Raw genomic sequence first — 20,511 nt, 5'->3', positions numbered from 1 at the left:
TGGAAGAGCCTGCTGTAAATGTCTTATTTGTTCATTTGAATGATGGCCTTTAAACATCATTCAACATCATCATTTGTGCCTTAAAACAGGCACGAAATAGTAAAGCATTAAATTAATTTAAAGAAACCAAAACAAATAAACAAAACCAAACCAAAGCAAACAAAGAAAAGCCAATACCAAAACTGCATGAAGAATGAAGAGAACATGAACACCACGGATCCAGTCATCAGAAATAACAGTTCAAGTCCCAGAGGTAAAAAGACAATGAGATGCCTCCACAGCACACAATAAAGCAAAACAGCAAGATCAAAGCTTCAGCTCCTGCCAGGCATTTCTGCTAAACACCTCTAGAGGAAAATCTGATGTCTTTTAACATGCCCATGAATTGAATTCAGCACACAGATAGCATCTTTAACAAGCCTTTTAACTCAGCTATTTCAGCCCATTCTTCTGTGTTTATGGCCTTTTAAAACCTGGAATACATGACAGCCATTATTAACTGCAGGCATTCTACAATTAAAGGTGGATTTAGAAGGATACAGCAGTGCAGGGGGAAGAGGAAAATAGAAGGAAAATCAAGAACTGAGTTCACTATGAAAAACACTGCAGAACGCATCACTCAAAATAAACAAGGAACCCCGAAGAGTACTTGTGCTGAAGACACTGCCGTCTGTCACAATCCTGATCTACAAAGCTCCCTGCAGGGTGCCCGGACCCTCTCTACTACACAGAGCAGACTGGCCACACTGGGATGCACCACCAACACAACCCCTGTCAGGTGCCCTGAGCTGCACAGAGCAACTGCAACAGCAAAGGATTTGTTATGCAGTTTGCATTAATTGGACTGGTAATTACACGGCTGAAATACCAAGAGGTCTTTGGAAAACATCTATCTGAAATCCCACTGATTTAATGATTTTCAGAAACCCCACTCACAAATGTGTGCATGCAGCAGGATGGCTCATCCTTCACTTACTCAAAATCTGTTGTCACATACCTAATATTCTGCTGTCAAAAGCGCACTGGAAAAAAGTTTAAAAAGGTCCAGCCTCAAATTAACACAGAGGAGAAAGCACACAATATAAAGAAATCAAATATGTATCTACTTCATGAGTGTATTTGGAAACACAAGAATAGAGTAAGAATGGTCCAGTTGGATTATTAAAACAATATGCTCTAAGTGACAACTGTCAGTTCTTTTAAAACTTGCTATCAATTTCTTTAAAGGCATTTAGTTTGTTCAGATGGGGTGACATACTGGGGTTGAAAGAGATGTAGAAAAACCCCCTCTAGCTACTAACTTTAGTTTTGGGGGTATGTGCTTATTAACTTGCACATGCCATAAGGAGAACCTGCAGGTATCATAAAACGTCACTATCCCATCCCCATTACTTTGGATTTTGAATTAGCACATGATTGTGTTTCCCTGGACACAACTGGATCTTTTTCATTCTAAAATTTCTGTTTTTATCCTAAGGTTCAGCCTCCCCCACGGAAACTCATTTGTCTAGAATTTGCCAACTTTACAGGCAGAACAGGCATTCTCTGTCCACTTCCTCTGCCCCCATAGTGTGACCTCACCCTTTGCCCTGTTTCTTTTTGCTGCATCAGTAAAAGGAATAAAACCATTTCAGCTCTGTCATCTCTACTCTTCTACTGCTTTGAAAACATACAAACAGCTGCCAAAAGAATGGACACTGTTTATTGTGTGGGACAGATGATGTTTGGTCTGGGCACACTGAAAACACTGAATCTAGTTTCTCACCATCCTGTACACAGCAACTGAGGATTTTTCTCCAGGGAATGGGCTTAGAGTTCATCACTAACAAATAATTTTCTAGACATGGACCCTTAAAAAGTAACTCCAACATTGCTATGTAAGACAGCTATTTCTGCATACATGAGCTTTCTCAAGCATAGTTTTAGTTTTTCAAACTCTCTGCAACCTTTTTAGCTTTATTGACCTCATGGTAAGTAGAGTTTTGGACAGAGACATGAAAGGCAGCGAAAAACATCACCTATTACAAATGAACACAGCAATAGAACAACGATCCTGTATAGACTTTTTTTCCCCACCTTTGTAGACTAAACAGCACCTGCAGAGTAAATAGTTTCCTTTCATGGGGCAATGTATCTAATTCATATCTGAATATTCCAAGTTTCCAGTATGTTTTCAAACCACAGTCCAAACGTATTTACTTCACAATAGATGCACATGTATGCTCACATTCCTTCCACATCCTCAGTTTAGTTTTGTTTTCTCCTCTTCTCTACAAAACTCCCCTCCAGAATGATTTGTATCACACTGAGACTGTCAACCAGGTATCAGTGTTAGCTTTTTGAAGACAATCCTTAGAAGTCACTATCCTTCTACAGACTTTACGATTATATGATTGACTAAATATAAGATTTAATTAAATGTGAGGCAAATACATTTCCTCTCCTCCCTAGATTTGAAAACATAACCAATCCCAGGCTCTTCCACTCAATCTGAGTGAAAGCATACATTTGTCACTGATGCATGAAGATGTGAATTCTACCAAATCAAGAAAATATGAGGAACACAGAAGATACTTTCAACTGCAGAAGTCTGGCAGTCTGTAGTGCTGACTGAACCAAAGGGACTGTGCCAAGCCAGACATGGCAGTTAGGATTTCCCTCTGTTTTTCTAACATTACTTTCAGTGTTTGCTACAACACATATTGCAATCAAAGGAAAGAAAAAAAATGTTGAAATGCCTCTGCACAAGCAGCTGTTCCAAAGGGATGCTGAAAACCACTCTGCTGTCCTGTTCTTCAAATGGACTGAGGTCTGTTTGAAGCCTAACTCCTAGAAAGGATTCCCCAGGAAGACCGGCTCCTGAACTCTGCTCAGCTGACTTCTTTGCCCTGACACAAGGCTTGGGTTCTCATATTAGCAGTAAACTCAAAAACTGTTTGAATTTTGGTGTGTGTCAGAGATATCTTCACAATATCACTGGTAATCAATTACCAAAGGATCCCACTGAGCCTCCAACAGTGGTGTGATGTTCCACCAGCTTTGTGTCACTGGCTTGAGGACTTTGCTCTCAGATGTTGCTCTTGTTTCTCGTCCCAGCTTTCTGTCTCTTTCCAGACAGTGAATGATTCTGCATGGGCCTGATCCTGCTTACACAGAACAGAACATGACACTTCCTTCCACCCTTCTGTCAAGATTCTCTAGAAGGCAGATCAGTGCCCATATCCCACAGCTTCTCACAGTGGGCTTGATGTAACCCAGTGGCTCAAGAGACAGGAGCTCCTTGAGTGACAGCTGTCACACTGTGCTGCCACTGCCCTGGCTGAGGATCTTCTGCCTTCTTGGTCACTGCAAGCTGGGAGCAATAATTGCCTGCAAAGGACCAAATGAACACAGAATTTCCTCCAATAAAAGACTTTGTCTTTATCTATTAATTTTTCCATACACTGAAAGAAGTAAAAAGTATCTCTCCCTTTTGGAATATTTTTTTTCTTTCTTCCATTCTGACAGTTGCTAGACCAAAATGTCAGTCTAGCTCTTCTCCAGCTCATCTTAGGTGTTGAATGTATAATTAGCTAAAGTGCATAAAATTTTAAATCAGAATTTAAAATCAATTTGCTGTCCTGTAAGACACACTAGATTTTGTAACAGAACTGAGAAAGGAGGCTTGCACAATTTTAGCTCTAACAAAAACCTACCCAAGTCTTTGCTTTTGCTCTCAAGACAGCACAACACTGACACAACTCCAGTACCTTGCTGCTTTTGCTTTGGTCAAGAAAGTTACTGTAGCTTCTGCTTATTATTTCAAACACTTTTGGTTGTAATACTAGAAAACCTCCAAAGCAAAATCCCCTTACTGCCTGCAATGGTATCTAGCTTTTCAAGGACCACTAGGTCCACTACAACATTCCTACTGGGAGACAGCAACTGTTATAAATTTCCAGCAATTAACCTCTCACAATCTTATTTTAGACCAGCAGTGCTTCATTTTTCACACTGAAAACTTAGAGGTCTCTCTGGTTCTTTGCCTTAATTGAAATTGCTTCTGTAATAAATACACTAAATAATTTCACTTGTTTTTTCCTGTGATGGAAAGACAGTATCTTCCAGAGTGAGCAAGATTAATGTCTTTTGGGTCTGACCAGGCAGTCATAAGGGAAACCATCACACATGAACAAATACCCTGCTTTGTACGCAGATGTTCAGTGTTCAATTTATTTCCTCAGGAGCAGCCCCTGTTCAGCCTTCTATTATTAAGTTCAGAGCCAAGTCAGCCATACTTGCCTTTAAAAATGTTTAAATTTATGTTTCCCTTGAGAACTTGCTTTAGAAGATACATATTTTGAACCATTCTGTGAACCTGAAACTAAGGATCGATGCCTGTGTCTGCAGGTTTGAATCTACAGAGCCCTAAGCAGGGTGCTGGGAAACAACAGCACAGGCAGGCAGGATTTAAAAATCTGTAACTTCTATCCACTGAAATCAGTAGCCCCAGCATACTTGAAGTGCAGGCATCTCTCAAAGAAATAAGGAATGTATTGAAGGGGGTTGAATTAATCATTAGTTTGATCACATATTTCATAGGAGCTAACATCCTGCATGAAATGCTACTGGCTTTAAGTTTTGCTGAGAGGGAATCTCAGAAGTTGAGTAGATACTCAGTTCATACAAAACACAGAAACACTGATTCTTTGTAACAGTGCATAAAAGAAACACACACAGCAGCAAAGCAGAGGTACAACTGAGATATCTACTAGACAGAGAGACAAGAGTCAAAAAGATTTGCTTAGGACTGCACAATATCCAGGCATTTCAATGCTTGGTCATTTTATCCTTCCAGCACATTACAAAGGCTTATCTATGAGCTTCAACCCCAAAAACAACTGCATCTATGGGGAAGTCTTTTAGTAGAGACACACTCACAATCATGCATTTGTTTCTTGGACTTGACATCCAGACCTTCCTAAAAGCCTGGTATAAGTCATAGAAATGAGATACAAAACTACTTAAGCTTCTAGTTAGATTCACACCTTTTGGAGTTTATTATTGTTAAATTACTAAACTTCATGAGGAAAATCTTATCTCTTCTATTTATTCCTCGAGTCAGGTGTTACTGGTATCTGCTACAAAGCATGATTTACCTTACACAGAAGTGTCAGGAATAAAGTCTGGATTTATTAGGATATTCACAGAAGTGTCTCACAATGACATGTATGGTTGCAGTTTTCATCAGACTTCCGAAAAATAAAAAGGGAATTATTTACCTTGGCATCCAGAAAACCTGCGGAGGAAAGCAAAGCTGGTGGTTTTCTTTACATGTTTTACTGATAGTAAAAGTAGGTAGAGACAAAAACAATCCCTAAAAAAGAAGCAATCCAGAATCCTCATCAAATATGAACATACTGACTTACACTGAACTTCTTAGAAAAACAGCACATGTTATAAGGAACAATATGGTTTTTTGGGGGGGGAATGTATTACTTAAGAGCTCTCTTCAAATCAATTTTCCTTTATTTTGTGGTCTTTCTCCTTGAATCTGCACATGAAGCTGCACAAAGATTAATACAAATTATAACTATGTATGATGATGAATCTTTAAGGTTCTTTGTTCATTCTTTAACTGGTATTTAAATGGATGGCTTGCATCACATAGCACTTTTGTAAATACCTTGCTATCAGCACACTTTAACAGGTGCACTTAAATATGAGCATTAGAAAAGATGAAATAAAAACATTTTTTCAAAACTTCTCAGTATGGAAATCTCTCTTTTTAAAGAGAAATACTACATATAACATCTTATCTAGTAATCACTGTGTTTCTCAGAGTGTCGTGTCTAGAGTATTCAGGGCAAGAACTTTTTTTAACAGGCTGACTCCATGCTGCAGACAAGCCTGGAGGAATTAGGGATGGATCTGAAAATGTGAGCAGTGCAATCTCAATTGTATTTAGGAAGTGAACTTGCTGTTCTTGGAGCTTGACAACCTGATCTGTTCACACAGTTCATGCTTTCGTGGTTCAGCCCTCCAGCAGCACAAAAGCTACCAATCCCTATGGAAGTTGCTACATTACTGTTCTCATAGCTGGACTCCTCACGAACTTCTCTGAATGCCTCCAAGATACACAGGCTAATAAGAGAGCACTGGTATTGAGGTACATTTGGATGCACTGCAGCTCAAAAGGGAACAAGTTCAGGACTGCTTGCTGTAAGCTGAGAAAAGGGAGCTTGTAAAGGGCAAATGCCATTCTAAGAGTTTGCTTTCTTCTCTTCCATGAATATATGCAGGCTTTCACAGCTGCCTCCCCTCTTACTTGCCTCATCTTCAGAGGGAAGTTACTCAAAACAACAGAAAATGAAAAATCAAAATTCACACCAAAACCAAGCTCTAAGCTGTCTCTACCACCAAATCTTCAGCTGTTAGCACATATGGAACCCCTGAAGAAGAAGACAGAAAACGCTGATAGAGATCAACAGACGTCTTCTCTGGGGAATGCCAGTTCCAGTCCAAGTGAAAGTGTGTTGCACACTTTAGGAAAAGATTCTTTCCAGGAACTGCATGATAAGTTAATGCACTACACATTCAAATCTGCAGCAAAGAGAGCATTCAGGTAGGTACCAGCTTCAGGAAAATCCAAGGCACAGACTAAGAAAACAGCAGAGCAAGCCTGTTGCTGTAGTTGAGAGTCCACAATTTCCTTAAGTGCTATAGTAAAGGCATTAGAGCAAAAATGTTCCAACCTAGCAACAGTTTTACTGTGACATCTCTCAAAGTCAGAATTGGTACCATGGTAACAAGGACCAGTGAAATGTCAAAAAGAACAGGCCAGATACACCACCTGGTATTTTGGCTAGACAAAATAAAGAAGCAGCAGCTCAGCCATGCAGCCTCCTTTATAAACATAGGTGTTCAAGTGTACAGCAGAACAGCGAATGCCAAAAAGGAAGTGAATTTCCACCAAAATAATACCTATCTACATTGATATGTCATGAGGTCCTCAAGCTCACAGTAAAAATGAAGAGGAGTTGCCAAGCTGAGGGTAATGAAGACCTGACACAAGTACAATCATGTTTCCCATGAGCAGAAGGCAGACCAAATGCATGAGGAGCAGACCTCTCAGAGGAAGGGTGTTGGGGAAGATGAAACAGGAAAGCCTTATAAATATGATTGCCTGACAAAAGATTTTGGGAATATGAAAACTACAGGCAACATCGAAATGAAAGCCACTTTTGAAATACCAAGTCTTAGTTACTGAACAACTAGAAAACAATGGTATGGCCGACTGAAGGTAATCCCCTCTTGATGGAACAATACCCTCTGCTTGCAAACAGGTCCAAGGGTCAGAGCAGACCCTACTAGCTCAGCAGAAGGGGTCCAAAGAGTAGTTTTTAGAAGTTAAGATGTAACACTCTATGGTAATATAAGAACTCTTATAGGCTGTATGTAAATGCTATAGGATTTGTATCTTGTATTAGATTGGTTAGTGACAATTAGAATATTCAGTACAGAAGATGATTTATTGTATTGTAACCAGGACTTCAGACACTTCCATTCCATTTCCTTACTACTTCTTCCACTCCTGCTCTTACTTCCACTCTCGCTCTTACTCTCTTCTCTCTCTCTCTCTCACCCGTTTACTCTCTTGCTCTCTTGGGCCTGCTCAGAGCTGAGTCTGGCAGCTCTGAGCAGTGCCCCAATACTCACGCCTTTTACAATAAACCCCATGTGTCCCAAGACCTGCCTATAGAGATCTCTCGTCTCCGTCTCCGTCCCGACCGAACCCGCCCGTAAACCTACAGAAGGGAACAGGAACAACCCGAACAAGTAAGGCCCAGTGGGGAACAGCATCTCATTCTGCAGTCTCTTCTTAACCTCAAGATGCTGAGAGCTGACTACTGACATGGCTGCCCTATGTCAAGCCAACCCGACAGAGGCTCAAGATAAAGGATATAATGGCCCAAACTGCAGGTCTTTTGGAGTTCTGTTCTGAGTAAACTCATGAGTGAGACAAATGGGCAAAGTCCACTGTGCCTTTTCTGCAGCCAATGTAAATGTGGCCGTCACAGAGTGCAGATATGAATTAATGCTGCTTGCCACCGAGCAGCACTATTGACTGTGTTTCCCTTTGGTCAAGGGAAGTTGCCAACTTCACTAAGAGAAACTAATGAAACTAACCTCGTAATCTAAATGAATTAAGAATTAATTACTCATTTATTTGTAGTACACATACTATAAATCTTCAGGAAAGAAAGACTTAGTTGCAACAAAGGTTTATCCTGCCAATATGTTCCAGAGCAGAATTATTTTATCTGTATGATAACGAAGTGTAAATGTCCCAGCTGAAACCACGGCTCTGCTGCACTGGATAACTACCTACAGGGGAAGAGGTAGTTTCTGTACTGCATGACACTGAATTTAATTAAATGAGATAAATAAAAGTGAGATGGAAGGTGTATTATTATCCTTGCTTCAAAAATATAGAACTACAAAACTGAGAGCAAAGCAGACAAGGTGCACACAGTGAGAATCTGTGCTAAGAGCAGGGAAGTGAACTTAGAGATCACCCGAAATGTAGTGAGTCTTCAGCATCAAAAGCTGTTTCAGAAGGTAACAGCTAAAAGAAAATAATACCTTTATTTTAATGAGGAGTGTCAAGTGGATGGTTTTAGGACACCAACTCAACTACCAATGGATTAGATATCTGCATGGAAATGTAGTAGAAATTTAGGATAACACAGATAAAAGCTCTTAAACAGATTCCAGCTACATCAAGAACCACATTGCACAATTTCATACACTGAGTTTTATCTTTAAAAAGGCTCTTCTACTTTTCCATTTTCCTTTACTCTCCTCCATCCCTCTCCACTGTCATTCTAGCTGAAAATATTTTTCAAATGTAACTGCCCCAATAATTCTGAATTCCCCCTTTTTTTCAGTGTTTTATTCAATTTACCCCCTATGTTTTTGTGCCAATACTGTATTATAGCTTCATAGGTCTTCTTGTTCTGAGTTGTTAATTTGCTAGTACTTACATGCATTTCATAACTCTGCTCAGCTTTCATTTCACAAACAACCCAAGCTTTTATTCTGCTCTCATAAAGCTGCTTACCTATTCTTATCAGCCACTTTCCTAAGTGCAGATACAGCATTTGTATTTCTTCTCCAGTCATATAAGACCATTTTGACTTGACTTGCTGGAAAATTCTTTGATGTGAGGCATGAGACTGACAATTCATATGCTATTTCTTTCCTAACACAGGCCTGTCAATCATTTGGTCCCTTCAAGCTGGAGGAATGCCATCAGCCTTGGCTGGAGTAATTTCCATTCTGTACTTGTAATCCTTCCTGCCACCTCGCTTTGCCTTGTCTCCACAGATAATGTGAGCATTTTTACTGGAAACTTAGTAAAAGTGTTAATTGAGCCCTATGGTCCCCCATAAGCTAGAGGTTATCCTTACTTTCTACCTTTTTATTCATTCACATTGTGGCATCATTTCTTCTCTCCTTTTATATAATTTCTGGAAGATTGATTTGATAATACACCAAAATACTCTTTGCCAATCTCTACTATTGCTTTGAAAATGTATCCTGATCAGGACATACCTTAGGTCTCAGTATCTTGTCCAGTGATGTTTTAACACCTCCATTTGCAGCACTCTTGCTGCAAGTACCTTTGTTAACCCAGGGTCCAATTTATTTACAGCTTTGGCATCCTACTCACAAGAACAGCCCTATTATATCACAATTAGAGCACGATGACTGAAGCTAAAGAAACAAAACCCCGTAATATAGAATCCTCAAATACTATGAAGTTTAGGTTCATACTTCGTATGAAATCAAGATTATTAAGTAATACTGCTCTTGAAAAGTAAAATCAGAAGCACACCAAGTACAGCCTAAGGGATTGAAAGCAAAGTGATATAAAAAAATGTTGCCATTTCTCTATCAAACAGCCAACACTTAGCTGCCCATCCAAGCTATCACAGCATTTGTTTGCTGTAGCTGCTCAGTGACTGCTAAAGTACCTTTTCTGGACAGTTCTGCCCTCAGGCTTCTTCCTTCCTCTGTCTCCTTACAGAGATACTGAGCAGTGTCCTTTTCTGACAAAGCTCCCTGTATGAGCTCATCCTGTCGTCCCCTTGTCTGGCCTCAGCTTGGCCTCCTGACAAAAGCAAAAGTAGAAAAGTAGCTACAAGAGCAAAGAAGTTCAGTAGCTCGATAAAGTATCTTTAAAAAAAAAAAAGTATTTCAGAACAGAAAATTGTCCCCTCTCTTTCTCTCCCCCCTCCCCTTTTTTTTTTAATAAACACTTTAATTGGTGAACTCTATTTGAACAGAAGATGTTAAAATAAAGCTACCAAATGACTTAAAATCTTCTACAGGAAGGACAAAAGCATCAGATATGCTCAGAAAAAGTCCAAGCGAACACTATTCAGAGAGAAGGTCTTCAGGTTTAATGAAGAAAAGCCAGAATACATAAACACCTATTCACTCATATACTAAGAGCAACTCAGGTTACTGCAGTCTGGAAGCAAATGAGCAGGCAGCCAACCTGCTGGGCCATTCCCTATAGGTGTCACAACAAGGCAAAGGAATTTGCAGTGGAAGGTCTGGGGAGCAGCTGTCACCAAAAGAGACACATATATTTTTAAAGGCTTTGTCATTTGTCTTCAGGGTGGGAAATGCTGTGTTTGACCTCCTGCTGAGGCAGCTGCCCCGTTGCAGCAGCATGGGCTAGAAAAAGAAAAGGCAGCAGCTATTATTTCAGGTACAAACGCCAGAAAGCAGAGACAAAAGGCACAGTCATTAAATCGTCATTTCTATTTAAAAACACACATGACAACTTTTTAATAGTTTTCATGCTGCTTGAACCTCCCCTCTAGGCATTCTCCAAAACAATTTGTATTACCTAATTGTTAACTATCTCAGTGACCAAGTAAAACAACACCAAAAAGCACATCAAACACTGTCTTGGTAACACCAAACAGTCCGGATGGGAAAAGCCAAGGAACTGACAGCTCTTGGTCCGGTGCCCTGCCTTTCCCCAGCTGAGGCTGTGCCACCTGAAAAGCTGCCCCACCCAGTTGCAGCGTCCTATCCCTCCCTGCTTCCCCCCATGTTTGGCTGGACTCTGATCTGACATCTGCACCTCCTTTCCAGCTTAGCAGGGAGCTACCACCAAAACAGCTTAAACCAGCTGGGATGAAACATCGTGGGGCCATTTCCATGAACCCGGGGCTGGTTTTCCCATAGAGCTGAGCCAATTTGGCAGCTGGCTACTCTGCCTTCCAGCCTCAGGCTCCAGCCCATTTCCATCAGGGATAAGTGAGATCCCCAGGCACTGCCATGGGGACCCTCACTCTCCTGGGGCCCTGCAGAGACACAGCTCAGGGAGCAGTCAAACAGAAAAGAAGCCATACGAGCAAAAGCTCTTCTGCCAGTAGAGGTCCCTGAGCAAGCTTAGGGTGGGAATTGCTGCAGAACAAGAGCAGGACTGATTGCACTGGTTCAGCTGTCTCTGCAAACCAGCAGACCTGAGGGACATTGGGCTGGAGTGGTCCACCTGCTCCACATAACAGAGCTGTAAAGCCTGCCAGCCACCACTGCCAGGCCACTCCAGGCTCCCAGCTTGCAGGACATCAGCCAATAAGCCTTGTCCTAAGCTGTAAGGAGGTACTAACAGTGGATGGCCCTTGAAAGGATTTGGTGCAATTATTTTTCCCAGTGTTCGCCTACTCAAATATGTTTTAATTAGAAAGTCTTTTTTTCTCCTTGCATTTAAGAATGTCGGACACTAAACAACATGGATTAAAAATGTTTCCAGAGCAATCCCATTGGCAGCATTAAATTCATACTTGGAGGAATGAATACAAACCATTGTAAATTCCCCTTAAGCCTAGAGGAAGGGAAAAACAAATTCTTATTCATTAAAATTAATGCCATTTGGTATCTACATCAGGGGATTTCTGTAGGAATATGACTGGAAGAAGTGTTGAAGGTGTCTTTCATTAGATGCAAAAGAAAACAGAATGAGTTACTCAAAGCAACCTACAAGCACCCCTGACAACAACTTAAGCAAATCACGAAAGGCAGCTTTCAATGATGCACACTGTTTACAAGAAAAGCAAAGGACAATCTCAACATTTTTACAAAAACTGAATGAAGGAGCAGTGCCACTGCTGTATTAGAAATCTGCGAATGTTAATGCACTCAGACGTGGAAAATAACCCTTCAAAAAAGGTATGTTCTGAAATGACCTCACATTTGTAATCCCAGTCTGTCAATCTTTCAAGCTGCCTATTCAACGCTGTAGCTCTCAGAGCTCGTATGTGAATGTGACATCCTTAGAGTAGTGGCTATATGTGACATTTCACAAAATATGTTATGGTATGCCCCAAAAAATGAGTATTTAACACAGACAGTAAGAGCACAAAAAGCACAATGTAGATGGGCATGATGAAACCCCGGGAAGACCTGGTGAAACAACTGTACACAGAGTAGAACTAAAGCAGTTGTGAAACCAAACATTTTAGATTATTGAAAATAAATTACTTGTATATACAACTGGGAAATAGGAAGCAAAGCAAAGGAGGATTTTAGAATATACTGAGAGAAGAGCACGTGATTCACCAGCTTTCCCAGTATTGTATCAATTAAAAATGGAAAGATTGAATTCTGTACAGACTGCTAAGATAAAAAATCCCCCACATATATTCCTCAAAAAAGTAATTACTGGTAGAAATCAAACACTGACATTGGGCTTTTCTAGAACATGATGACTGACCAGCAGTTTTCAAGACTACCCCCTTGACTGAGCCCTGAAGGAAAAGGACCATAGCATCTGACTCTCAACCTCTCCCTCACTAACACATTGATAGAGAGACACATCAGGAAGAATTAGTAAGAGAGGGGGAATAGCTATATTTTTAAAGAAAACTTCACACTCTTATAGCTGCAAAGCCTCACTTGATAAGTTTTTCAAAAAAACAACCCAAACAACCACGAAGAGATGCGGTAGCTAACTAATGGATAAACTTAATAGGAAGTCAGAAAAAAGGGACATTGTGCTTGGTTAACTGAACATTTTATCCTCCACCAATTTTCCCGGATGAAAATCAGACAGTTTATTCAACATTTAGTAAGATTAATGATCCTTTCCCACACAAAAAATAAAACAGTAAGTCCAGTGAATATGCTTTGATGTGAAAGTCACTTTTGCATGAGGAACTGCTTAGAACACTTAGAACAAAAGGTAGCCATGAGTAAAGAAGTTTGGGGCTGATAAAAACTGGAAAGGACCATGAAAAAAAAATATGAACACCCAATCAGTTGGCTAAAAGCCACTGTTTTGGAAGAAGGTAACCTTTTCTGATGTTCTAAAATGGGGACTGCATACCAGTTTAGTACTAAGCAGAAAAGTTATCCATGCTCAGTCTGGAATAGAACAATTATCTTCCTGTTTTCCAAGCCAGTGCACATTATGTTGACATTCATCAGCTAAGAAAAGGAGAACCAGAATTAACGGCTCCAGTTAAATCGAACATGTGAGAAGCAGAAAGACCCTTAAGTGCATTTTCTACTTCTCTAGAGGAGCAATGGCAATACATCATGATCAAATATTGCTACTTGATCAGAGCCCTGTAAAAGATTATTGCTGTAAAATACTGGAAAAATGCCTACTTCATACTACAGCAGTAGAGTTACTACCTACTCTTGACTCCAAATTCTAATGCTATATGTACAAGAAACCATGGTACTTATTTTCACAGACATATGAAGTCACAGAATACAAGTTTTGCAATAGATATACCAGGGAGTGCAGAATGAATGTGAAAGATTTAGAGGTTGACACATGACAGAAAATCAATGGTTTACCAAGTCAGAGGGGTCTGAGTATGTTCATTCCCACCATGAAATTACTAAACATCTGTGCTTCTGGAAGCAGCATTTCATCCATGAGATCAAATAGGGCAACAAACAGCACTAGTCGGTGAAAATATAAATTTCCAAAGTCATGTATCCTCAGAAGAGCATGCCACTGAAATGCTAAAAGTAACAGAACTATAACCACCAAATACATGTTTGCTTTTGGTTTTGTTTTTTTAAATACTGCAAGACAGTCACAGGTAGCATTTCTTTCAGAATATGATCATCCAAGATCAACAACACATCAAAAAAAAGCTTTTCCTACCAGCTGATTTTGGAGTGAATTTGTCCCTGTTGGCTGCACATACTGCCAGTAGCCTGTATCCAAGATCCAAGTCAAATCCTTGCTGAGCTGCCACTCGACTAACCACCTGCAGAGGGAAAGAGAGAAAGCTTCATTAGGGGTTACTTGAGCTCTTTACAAAGTGACATTAACCTGCTTATCAGCACTAATGTTAGAAATCTGAATCTGCTGCAAGAGCACAATACAAACATGGTAAGAGGCAGTTCTCCCCAGCAGTTTCCAACACAAGCACAGCAAACTGAACACAGGAGTATTCTGGTGATCTGGTTATTTGACCACTCGTCAGAAGAAGGGCCTGGTAGTTCCATGAAAATTGGAGAGACAAAGCCAGAAGAAATAATGCAAGAGCAATGTTTGTAAAGACTGTATAGAATACACCTTACTGTACTTGAGATGTGAGGATGAGAAATCCTCAGTCTCTCTCTGTTGTACAGTTCCTGGCCCCATTCCCAAGGGCCGTGCCCAGGTCCTTTAGGTTAAAATGCCCGCTCCACACTGCTGGGCAGGGTTGTCCTACATTGTGCTCAGTGTCACAGTTGCTGCATTTCAACAATACTCTATTGGGAAGCACATTTACTGCAGTTTTAGAATAAATAGGCCTGTGCAAGAAGCATTTGCCAAACATTAAATTAGGGAAAGACTGTTGTTGTTGTTGACTGATCTAGAAGAACCAGCAAAACCAGGCAAATTTTGAAGACTGGAGTTAAGGATGAGAAGCAGTCAAATGTTTCTCCAAGCCAGCAACTCAGCCATCAGCCAAGAACGTATCCTCTTTAAAATCTGCATAGTACAAACACAGTACCACAGTCATTCTGCCAAATGATGCTAAAGTTATACAGAGCACAGCTTTTCTATTGCCTTCTAGTGGCACATGATGACTTCAGACTCAGAGACACAGATAAAACAGATTATTCTTAACAGTGCCATTACTTCTTTGCATTAAAACAACGGTGAAGGAACTGCACAAGAAACAGAACACCATTCCCTGAAGCAAAAGAAAGTCTCTATCTTTAATAGCTAACAATACAAGAAAATATCCTTTTCCCATTCCTTTCTTCATCTGAAAGCCTCTTTCTTAATGAATGACACTGCAATTATCTGTGTCCAGGACTGCAAAAAGCAACAGTATAAAACAGAGTGAAGAACTAACATATGTGATAACTTACAAATATTAGTCTGAACTTTCTTCCAAAATACCCACTTTTCCTATTAACAATTAAGAACCAAATTTATTTCTTAAAAAAGAATTAACATGAATGAAGTTCCCAGGCAGATGTTCTGCTCTGTTGCTCCTACTAACATAAAAATTACAGATTCATAAGACTTTATCAAGTGGGAGTGTTCCCTCCCTAAATTTAACCCTTCTGACCTCAAAACTGAGAAGAGAGCTTCAGGGAAAAGAAAGGAAAATTGAGGATAATCAGTACAGTAATACACACCAACTGTTTTATCACATTTCTTTACAATTACAGCTTTTAGATAGAAAAGTAAAAAGGAATAAAGTAAAAGAAATAATGTAATTATTTTTGATAAACAAAGAAACATTTCCAACTTGGTAGATCAGCCTTTAATCCTTTACATTTAGAAGTCCAGTTGTTAACATCCTGGCTAAAACTCTGGGTCCAAACTTGCAAAAATAAGAAAAAATAAAATAAATAACAACAACAACAAAGTAATAATAAAAAGCCAACCCACAAAACCATTCAAAAACAGAAAAACAAGAGCAGAACATGATATGTCATGTTTCATGCTAAATTAGCAACAGGAGTGAAGACTGGTGGGCTGCCATGAGATCTGGAATACACTTACATACTTTGAAATCTGTTCCCCTTTTCTACTTCCACTATCACTGTATTTCAGCCACCCTGAAGTAGATATTAGGGGAGGGATGGGAACAAAACAGACAAAAAGCTCTTCTAAAACACCCAAAGCACCACCTTGCAAAACGTTCCTGAGAACAATGTCTTATTAACGAACAAACATTATTTAAACTCCTTTAGCCATCATCTATTGCACCATTACAGGGGAACACATTGCAGAGTGCAAATGAAGTCGGTAGAACAATGGAGAAAGGGCCCTCTCATTTTCTGTTTTGAAAAAGCACATAATCATTAAACCATTTATTTTGAAACTGGACAGGAATGAAGGCAGATACACCTGCTCGTTAGTGAGCACACAGAAACTCAGGAAATGCATTGGCTGCTTATATGCTTGATTCGTTTTAAAACATAAAGCTACAGATCCTGAGACCCTCCTAGCCAGAGGCCAAATCACTACTCTCAACTGACATCTTGCTAATTATAGACAAATTCTACAAAGTAATTCAGGAAACAGAGAGAATTGGAAAACCCACAAAAGCCAAGTTCTGCTTGCACTGTCTTAACTGAATAGAGCACAAAGCCTTGGTCAGTGCAATCCCAACCACAGGCTGACGCCTAACTTTGTACACTCCCACTTCGCATCAGTTTCCTTTTCTTAATTTCCCCTGCCAGAGGAAGTAGTGCCATGAAGCTGAGAGGGGTGCACAGCAGAGCTTTCCAGGTGGCAGTGTGCAGCCCAAGGCTGACCACACCCGATGGCCACAGCACGGCCTGGGAGCACCCACCTTGGAGTGGTTGAGCAGTGCCCCAGCAAACACCACAAGAGGACTGAGCATGAGCAGGCAAAATCTGAATTTGAGAGCGAGCAGAAGTCAGCCAGTCAAACTAGCACTTACTTCTTCATGCAAAGTGTGAGGGAAAACAAATTGCATATCTGCTTTAGCAAAAAAAATTTAAAAATTATAATCTTTGAAAGAAAGTGCTTCCACTGACAAACTGCACAAAAAGCCCCTTCTTCCTCTCAAAAGAGCAACAAAACACACAGAAACTTAATAGAAAGCAGATATTTCTAATAAAATTTCTGTTTTGCCAAGAGTAATTTTCCAACTAAAGTGTTCTTGTATGCACTCCACTAAATGCAGACAGAGGGTCCATTAAACAAACTGGTGGACCTGTGCTCAAGAGGGCTTTCTCTGGTCCCTTCTGCCTCAGCTTGGTTGACATGAACAGGGCAGTAGACATCTATTTCCTTTACAAGGAATGGTTAGGTCAACTAAGATAAGCGCTTACAGCATTGCAGAATGAACTCATGGTTGAACACATGGTGCCAGCTTGCATGTTGTCTGAATTTTTTAACAAGTCTTACAATTTTTTGCATTGACTGTACCTAAAGTTTTTCTTTCAACTGTGACAGGTTAAAGACCTACTTTTATTTCAAAATTAAGGTCAATGGAACAGATCACACCTGCCTCCCAAGGCCCTGTTTCAGGTTGTCTACAACTCCAGTCTGCCATCGCTCACTTGGTACTTGTCAAGCTTTCCTCTGTATGCAAGGGACCCCCCAGCTTTTTAAAGAGACACTGAGAATTCCCAGAAACAAGATAACAAATGTGTCATAGGAGCATGATCCACAAAACACAAAGAACTAGATACAAGACATTTGGTAAGTTTAATATACACACGTCAGCAGACCCTGATGAAATTTACCTTTGAGTGCCTCAAAGGAACTTGCCTAGACAAACAGTGTAACTGCTAATGATTATCTTCAGAGATTCATTCAGGACAGAGAGCTTGGCGATACATCAAATCTGGTTTTAAGGTGACTCTCAGAAAGTACAGGTATCCAGATAGACAACAAAACGAAGTATTAAAGAAGTGCTAGGGGGGCAATACAGAACATCATCATGAATCCATCAGCACTGTGCAATTTCCTTCTTTGACAAGTTACCATATGCTAACTCTAATCCGTCTTTTGACATTGCCTTATGTAACACTATTGTTACAAAGGAACATAGCCCAGATGACAGCAGTATAAATTTTACTCAGATTATTAATTACTAGTCCTTTGTCAAATCATAACTTGTGCTTGTTACAGGTAATTTCTATGTATATAGTCCTGACTTGGCCAGTGACAGAGTAAACTGCAAAACCTCTAGGTGGTTTTGCAGGCAGAAGAGTCTGCAAACACTTAACAGGACACAGTAAGAGTTTAAAATTATCTTTATAACCTGGAGAAATGTTGCAAAAATGAGACCAAAGACACACGAAATACTACAGATCAGACAGAAAAATTAAATGCCTAAAGAGACAATCAGGAACAGACATTCATCTTCTCAGTGTATATGTGACTCACTGGGAAAATGTTTGAGGTATTAAAGATCATCAGGCACTGGAAAGAGCTACCTATCATTCTCTGGATTTTGGAGGGTAAGGGGATTTATAGCAGACCAGACTTTATCTGTATCACATCCCATTTTGGAGAAAAAGAATAGACAGCATGGTCCCTTAGGTCTGTCCCAGGCCACACCTCAGTGATTCCAGACACCTGCTGCTGACTGAAGCCATCCAGCTGCGTCTGAACCCTGTCCCAGGAATTCTACCACATTTGAAACTTCCTCTGATTTCAGTCTTATTCAGGTACCAGTGTGGATCAGATGGGATCAAGGAAACAATTTCGATAATCCATTAAATGTTATGACTAAGTGATTATGATACCATTTGCAAACGTACTCTTTCCCTAACTGCAAATTCAAATCTAGCACATGAGCAAAAATTTAGACATGTAGCTGGCACCACATGTTCAACCATGATTTCATTCTGCAATGCTGTAAGAACCTATCTTACTTGACCTAACCATACATAACATAAAGTTCCATTGAAAAGTAATGCGCTTAAAAAAACCCCAAACAGACATAGTTGCCAGTACCACAATCATAAATTGAGATCATCATCCTTTATCATGGGTGAGAGAGGTGCTTGGCCAGCCCAAGGTTCAACACTTAGCATTTCTCTATGTTATTTTGCAATAACATTTCAGACAGCTAGACTTTACAAAAGCTAGCCTATTTCCTACACACACTGGCAACACCTCGCTTTTATTTAAATTTAGATATGGCACTAACTATTTCAAGCCATTTTTAAATTAACATATACACTATCTGCAAACAAACATTATTATAACATCACCTGCCAGTAAGAAAATCTGATCACTCCAAACCTCTGAAATCTTTAACCTGAATAATTCAGATGAACAGCCTTCATAAAGGAGACAACGCATTCACTGTCTGTGACTCGGCTCTGCAGAATTCCAGATGTCTGAACTCTCAGGGTCATTGACAGTGAGCAGAAAATGATGGGAGTGAGGTTTTAATTACATGAAAAGCAGACAAATTTGGCTACCAGCATATTTTCTTTGCTGAATTTACCTGCAATACTTTTTCCTCCCTTCCCTCCTCCTTTTGCAAGGCTAGGGAGCTTCACCGCGGAGCGTCACTCGCTGCCCTGCTTGTCATCACCCCACGAAGTACTGGAACAATGTAGCTCTCAACCTAACAGCCTTGTTAATCAAGAGAGCTACATGACTGCTTATTTCTCAACTCCCTTCCCATTATGTTGCACTTTCAATGAAACTCTTAACTAGCAGCAGTCAAGAGCATCCCCCCCTGCTGGCATCAGAATGAATTTTACCAATTCAATTTGCTGGTAGCTCAGAACTAAAAATGCCAGCTGATTGCTAGTTCAGACGGCTCCATGTTCAGCCACTTGTGCATACTTGAAATTATCTGAATGCAGTTTGAAGACTACAGCAGAAATTTTGTAATTAGAATTCAGCAATGTAGATGGTAATTTTTCCCCCTCAGTAACACACAAAGATCAGATAAACAGGAAGCAAATTGAGGAATTTTGCAACATGAATAGTGATCTGCCTCAAACAGAAAAAAAAAAAAAAAGGGTAGGAAAAGGAGGAAGAAATCTGTGATCTGAAGTCCTGATCTGATGAGACTCTTACACTTCAGTTGCAGAAGGGCTGCTTCAACAATAGAGACAATCAAAGCAAGTCAGGGAAGTTATATATATCATTAAGTAGTTTCTTGCTTTTGATGCTTGAAAACAGACATTAAGTAGGTTCTGCAAATGTAAGAGACTTTACAGAACCCTTGTATTCAAACTAGAGTTTTCTTAAAATGTATTTCCCACTCTATAAGGGCCATATTTTCAAAGTAAAACAAACCAGTATGCATGCCACGTACTTCTTGATGCTTCCTGCAACAGTGATGTAAATCATGCAGAGTAAGGGTATCTCCTCCTTTACATCCTCTTCCTCTCTGCATGTCCCTAACTAGCATAAACGTTGAAGAGAAGGTCACTATACTCAACCCTCTCCACTGAAAATTTTCCCAGAGAAAAAGAGGCAGGGATTGTGCTTTAATTAAACCAGCTGATCATTGGGTCACCGCAATACTATTG

General features: G+C 40.0%; 1 protein-coding gene across 7 annotated transcripts in view; it reads right to left on the bottom strand.

The window, feature by feature from the left end:
* The window catches only part of ZMIZ1 (zinc finger MIZ-type containing 1), a 303,291-nt gene that overhangs the window by 113,342 nt on the left and 169,438 nt on the right, over positions 1–20,511 (bottom strand). For all 7 annotated transcript variants that reach the window (XM_048310656.1, XM_048310661.1, XM_048310660.1 and 4 more), the window contains one exon: positions 14,186–14,291. In XM_048310656.1, the coding sequence (XP_048166613.1) occupies positions 14,186–14,291 (106 nt within the window). The remainder of the gene's footprint in view (positions 1–14,185; positions 14,292–20,511) is intronic.

The sequence above is a fragment of the Corvus hawaiiensis genome, chromosome 8, assembly GCF_020740725.1.
Source record: "Corvus hawaiiensis isolate bCorHaw1 chromosome 8, bCorHaw1.pri.cur, whole genome shotgun sequence".
Lineage (NCBI taxonomy): Eukaryota > Metazoa > Chordata > Aves > Passeriformes > Corvidae > Corvus > Corvus hawaiiensis.
The sequence above is the reverse complement of the archived record's forward strand: the minus strand, read 5'-3'. Positions and strand labels throughout refer to the sequence as shown.